This window comes from Pseudochaenichthys georgianus, unplaced genomic scaffold, assembly GCF_902827115.2.
Source record: "Pseudochaenichthys georgianus unplaced genomic scaffold, fPseGeo1.2 scaffold_507_arrow_ctg1, whole genome shotgun sequence".
NCBI classification, from domain to species: Eukaryota; Metazoa; Chordata; class Actinopteri; order Perciformes; family Channichthyidae; genus Pseudochaenichthys; species Pseudochaenichthys georgianus.
The window spans coordinates 1,413-7,911 of record NW_027263068.1 but is presented as its reverse complement, the minus strand read 5'-3'; the positions used below and the strand labels follow the sequence as shown (position 1 = coordinate 7,911).

The window sequence follows — 6,499 nt, the reverse complement described above, 5'->3', positions numbered from 1 at the left end:
CGGAACTCGTCATATCGTCACGCAGAACATGGCTGCCGCGAGTGAGGCAAAAACAAAACGCCGATGATTTTGGGGCTAATTCTCATCTATTTGGACTAAAAACCTCAACATGTCGGAGTCTGCAGAAACCACAACTATGGAGGAGCGACAGGAGCGGCTGCGGGAGCTGACGGAGTTCACAGAGAACTGCAAAGAGAAACTGAACCATATATTAGAGAGGCTGGGATGGTCGCTGGACTACAAACAGGTACAATATGCTATAGCTAGTGTAATGAAGATACGGGAAGTAACTAAGTACATGTACCCAAGAACTGTACTTAAGTACCATTTTGAGTCACTTGTATTTCCATTTTATGCTACTGTGTATTTCTACTCCACTAGTTCAGAGGTACATGGTGTAGTTTTCCTCCACTACATGTATTTAATACCTTTAGTTACTTCACAGATGTGGATGAGTGACGTGAAATCTAACCAAGTGTTGAATCAGACTTTAGTTCCACCTGGAGTAAATCCACCAGCTACCCTGCAGTCTACAAAGTACTTCAGACTAGCTGCACCTTCACCAGCTACCCTGCAGTCTACAAAGTACTTCAGACTAGCTGCACCTCCACCAGCTACCCTGCAGTCTACAAAGTACTTCAGACTAGCTGCACCTTCACCAGCTACCCTGCAGTCTACAAAGTACTTCAGACTAGCTGCACCTCCACCAGCTACCCTGCAGTCTACAAAGTACTTCAGACTAGCTGCACCTCCACCAGCTACCCTGCAGTCTACAAAGTACTTCAGACTAGCTGCTCCTTCACCAGCTACCCTGCAGTCTACAAAGTACTTCAGACTAGCTGCACCTCCACCAGCTACCCTGCAGTCTACAAAGTACTTCAGACTAGCTGCACCTTCACCAGCTACCCTGCAGTCTACAAAGTACTTCAGACTAGCTGCACCTTCACCAGCTACCCTGCAGTCTACAAAGTACTTCAGACTAGCTGCACCTTCACCAGCTACCCTGCAGTCTACAAAGTACTTCAGACTAGCTGCACCTTCACCAGCTACCCTGCAGTCTACAAAGTACTTCAGACTAGCTGCTCCTTCACCAGCTACCCTGCAGTCTACAAAGTACTTCAGACTAGCTGCACCTTCACCAGCTTTGAGAACACTTTCATGATCAATCTTTATAAAACATATCATATATATTATTCTGAAATGGACCAATCTGCACAACGACTACTTTCACTACTTTCACTATATTTTGATGAGAATACTTTTCTACTTTCACTTGAGGAACATTTTGAATGCAGGACTTTTACTGAAACAGAGTATTCCTACACTCTGGTACTTCTACTTTTACTCAAGTACAAGACCTGAGTACTTCTACTTTTACTAAGTACAAGATAAGATCTGAGTACTTCTACTTTTACTCAAGAACAAGATCTGAGTCCTTCTACTTTTACTCAAGTACAAGATCTGAGTACTTCTACTTTTACTACAAGATCTGAGTACTTCTACTTTTACTCAAGAACATGACCTGAGTACTTTTACTGAAGTACAAGATCTGAGTACTTCTACTTTTACTCAAGTACAAGATCTGAGTACTTCTACTTTTACTACAAGATCTGAGTACTTCTACTTTTACTCAAGAACATGACCTGAGTACTTTTACTGAAGTACAAGATCTGAGTACTTCTACTTTTACTGAAGGACAAGATCTGAGTACTTTTCCCACCTCTGGTGAAGCGTCTGAAACACAGAGCAAGGTGGAGGTGTGTCTTCTGGAAGTCAATTGAAGTCTAAGTAGTTTCTTCATTGTGGTTTCCTCTCAGGAGCGAATGGAGCAGTGCCCGTACGACTCCCACCACAGGGTCCCAGCGAGGAGCCTGGAGAAACACAAAGCGTCCTGCAGCCTCCGGAGGATGGGCTACTCCGCAGAGGAAGAGGTAGTGTGTGTGTGTGTGTGTGTGTGTGTGTGTGTGTGTGTGTGTGTGTGTGTGTGTGTGTGTGTGTGTGTGTGTGTGGTGTGTGTGTGTGTGTGTGGTGTGTGTGTGTGTGTGTGTGTGTGTGTGTGTGTGTGTGTGTGTGTGTGTGTGTGTGTGTGTGTGTGTGTGTGTGGTGTGTGTGTGTGTGTGTGTGTGTGTGTGTGTGTGTGTGTGTGTGTGTGTGTGTGTGTGTGTGTGTGTGCTGTAAAGAGAAAAGCAAGAGCACTCGGAATTAAGTATTATTTTATTCTTTTAAAATGTTTTCCGGATTTCATATAATATCATCACAAGTGAAACTCATATATTTTATGGATTCATTTCACAAAGTGGAATATTTCAAGGCTTTCTTTGTTTTAATCCGGATGATTACGGTTTACAGATAAAGAATTATTATATTATATATATATATATTATTATATATTATTATAAAGAATATTCTATTTTTTTTAGATGCACCTGTACATGTCAAAATAAATAAAAATAGAATAAGCTAAATGTAGCAGAGAATGTTGAAAGTGGCCGAGTGAAAGCAGGAGTTTAAACTTTACACACGTCAATAGAATAAGATAAACACACGTTCATCTGAAGGAGAGCAATAAACGGTTCTCTCTTGCAGGCGGAGATGCTGGACCCTTCTGTGTGCTATGAGAACTCCACGGTCAGAAGCTTCACCATGGGTGAGTGTGTGTGTGTGCGCGTGTGTGTGTGTGAATGAATTTGTTACCATGGTTTACTTATTTTCAGGAAACATTTCAGTTTCTCAAAAGTGAAGATTTGATGCTTTTATTTTGAAATATTTTAGGATTTTATTTTGAAATATTTTAAGATTTTATTTTGAAATATTTTAAGCTTTTATGTGATTTCTTTCATTATTTTAATTGCTATTAATAACAGTGTTTTTTGAATAAAAAAGGCAAGAAAACAAGTCTGAACGTCTGCAATCTGAGGCCTTGAGACTGCTAAACTCCTGAGCTTGCACTATTTTTTTATTTTGTATATATTTATATTGCATTGTTTGAGGGACCTTTGATCCCACTTTTTCATTGCACAACTTCACTGAGGCTGTGTGTATGACATTCAAACTGTTGAACCATTCCTTAATGAACCACTTACCCCACCCTGCTCTTTTGAGAGACATGTATCTGGTTCAGGTGAAGGAGCAACGTGATGTTAAATCATGTGTATGTAAAGATGCAGGTTGAATATATAACACAACAGACTTCTCACGGTGTCATGTCCTCCATGCAGACACGTCTTCCCAGCAGCAGGTGATCCTGCAGGCCAGGTCTGCCGCTCCGCTCATGAGGATGGAAGGAGTCTTCTGGCAAGGTGTGAGAGTTATTTAAAACCGTCAGCATAGAAAACATCGAGGAATAATACCAGGAAGCTTTACAAAGTTACGCACTCGACGAACCACAAGATGTCGCCAGAGGATGATCTGAGGACTAGTTACTCATCGCTCAGCTGTTCGGTTCCTTTAGCCACCTTCACAGAACAAGACATGACCTACAACTTCCTCCGTCCCCAAAGAGTATTCATATCAATAGGAAGCTCCTAACGTGGTCCCCTTTAACATGTCCTTTCATCTGCTCACACACACACACACACACACACACACACACACACACACACACACACACACACACACACACACACACACACACACACACACACACACACACACACACACACACCTTTTCCTGTGTTGGGAAAAGTCTTCTTACATTTAGATTTGTCAGTAAACATTATTGTACTTATATATACTTGTAACAGAGTATTCCTACACTCTGTACTTCTACTTTTACTCAAGTACAAGACCTGAGTACTTCTACTTTTACTCAAGTACAAGACCTGAGTACTTTTACTCAAGAACAAGACCTGAGTACTTCTACTTTTACTCAAGTACACGATCTGAGTACTTCTACTTTTACTCAAGTACAAGACCTGAGTACTTCTACTTTTACTCAAGAACAAGATCTGAGTACTTCTACTCTTACTCAAGTACAAGATCTGAGTACTTCTACTTTTACTCAAGTACAAGATATGAGTACTTTTACTCAAGTACAAGATCTGAGTACTTCTACTTTTACTAAAGGACAAGATCTGAGTACTTCTACTCTTACTCAAGTATAAGATCTGAGTACTTCTACTCTTACTCAAGTACAAGATCTGAGTACTTTTACTCAAGTACAAGATCTGAGTACTTCTACTTTTACTAAAGGACAAGATCTGAGTACTTCTACTTTTACTCAAGTACAAGATCTGAGTACTTCTACTTTTACTAAAGGACAAGATCTGAGTACTTCTACTTTTACTCAAGTACAAGATCTGAATACTTCTACTTTTACTCAAGTACAAGATCTGAGTACTTCTACTTCTACTTGAGTATAATATCTGCCCCCCCCCCCCCCTCAGGTCAGTACTCCGGGCAGCCTGTGGACGTTCCTCAGAATCACAAGCGTGCGGTGTGCGACCTCACGGTGGCCGACAGGCTGGCTCTGTACGATCACGTGGTGCTGAGCCAGCAGAAGGAGGACGCCTCCAACAACGAGGACCTCTACGTGGACCTGGTGTCCAAACTCCAGAAGGGTGAGACTCCACGTCCCTCCACGATCAACATGTGTCCCCTCTTCTCCATGTCTCTTCTACATCAACACGTGTCCCCTCTTCTTCATGTCTCTTCTACATCAACATGTGTCCCCTCTTCTTCATGTCTCTTCTACATCAACACGTGTCCCCTCTTCTTCATGTCTCTTCTACATCAACACGTGTCCCCTCTTCTTCATGTCTCTTCTACATCAACACGTGTCCCCTCTTCTTCATGTCTCTTCTACATCAACATGTGTCCCCTCTTCCTCATGTCTCTTCTACATCAACATGTGTCCCCTCTTCTTCATGTCTCTTCTACATCAACACGTGTCCCCTCTTCCTCATGTCTCTTCTACAACCTCTTCCTCATGTCTCTTCTACATCAACACGTGTCCCCTCTTCTACATGTCTCTTCTACATCAACATGTGTCCCCTCTTCTTCATGTCTCTTCTTCATCAACATGTGTCCCCTCTTCTTCATGTCTCTTCTACATCAACATGTGTCCCTTCTTCTTCATGTCTCCTCTACATCAACATGTGTCCCCTCTTCTCCATGTCTCTTCTACATCAACATGTGTCCCCTCTTCTTCATGTCTCTTCTACATCAACATGTGTCCCCTCTTCTTCATGTCTCTTCTACATCAACATGTGTCCCCTCTTCTTCATGTCTCTTCTTCATCAACATGTGTCCCCTCTTCTTCATGTCTCTTCTACATCAACATGTGTCCCCTCTTCTTCATGTGTCTTCTACATCAACATGTGTCCCCTCTTCTTCCATGTCTCTTCTTCATCAACATGTGTCCCCTCTTCTTCATGTCTCTTCTACATCACATGTGTCCCCCTCTTCTTCAGTGTCTCTTCTACATCAACATGTGTCCCCTCTTCTTCATGTCTCTTCTACATCAACATGTGTCCCCTCTTCTCCATGTCTCTTCTACATCAACATGTGTCCCCCTCTTCTCATGTCTCTTCTACATCAACATGTGTCCCCTCTTCTTCATGTCTCTTCTTACATCAACATGTGTCCCCTCTTCTTCATGTCTTCTTCTACATCAACATGTGTCCCCTCTTCTTCATGTCTCTTCTTACATCAACATGTGTCCCCTCTTCTTCATGTCTCTTCTACATCAACATGTGTCCCCTCTTCTTCATGTCTCTTCTACATCAACATGTGTCCCCTCTTCTTCATGTCTCTTCTTACATCAACATGTGTCCCCTCTTCTCATGTCTCTTCTACATCAACATGTGTCCCCTCTTCTCCATGTCTCTTCTACATCAACATGTGTCCCCTCTTCTTCATGTCTCTTCTACATCAACATGTGTCCCCTCTTCTTCTTCATGTCTCTTCTACATCAACATGTGTCCCCTCTTCTTCATGTCTCTTCTTCATCAACATGTGTCCCCTCTTCTCCATGTCTCTTCTTCATCAACATGTGTCCCCTCTTCTCCATGTCTCTTCTTCATCAACATGTGTCCCCTCTTCTCCATGTCTCTTCTACATCAACATCTGTCCCCTCTTCTTCATGTCTCTTCTACATCAACACGTGTCCCCTCTTCTTCATGTCTCTTCTTCATCAACACGTGTCCCCTCTTCTTCATGTCTCTTCTACATCAACACGTGTCCCCTCTTCTTCATGTCTCTTCTACATCAACACGTGTCCCCTCTTCTTCATGTCTCTTCTACATCAACACGTGTCGTCTCTTCTTCATGTCTCTTCTACATCAACACGTGTCCCCTCTTCTCCATGTCTCTTCTACATCAACATGTGTCCTCTCTTCTTCATGTCTCTTCTACATCAACACGTGTCGTCTCTTCTTCATGTCTCTTCTACATCAACATGTGTCCCCTCTTCTTCATGTCTCTTCTACATCAACATGTGTCCCCTCTTCTTCATGTCTCTTCTACATCAACATGTGTCCCCTCTTCTTCATGTCTCTTC

The 6,499-nt window shown here is 42.4% G+C and overlaps 1 protein-coding gene across 1 annotated transcript; it reads left to right on the top strand.

Moving 5' to 3' along the window:
* snrnp48 (small nuclear ribonucleoprotein 48 (U11/U12)) lies at positions 1 to 4,559 on the top strand (the record flags this gene model as incomplete). Its single annotated transcript, XM_034078890.1, has 5 exons — positions 1 to 247; positions 1,818 to 1,931; positions 2,587 to 2,647; positions 3,219 to 3,299; positions 4,386 to 4,559. Coding segments are annotated over exons 1-5 (568 nt in total), but the record flags the coding sequence as incomplete, so codon positions are not given.
* Between the last annotated feature and the right edge of the window lie 1,940 nt (positions 4,560 to 6,499).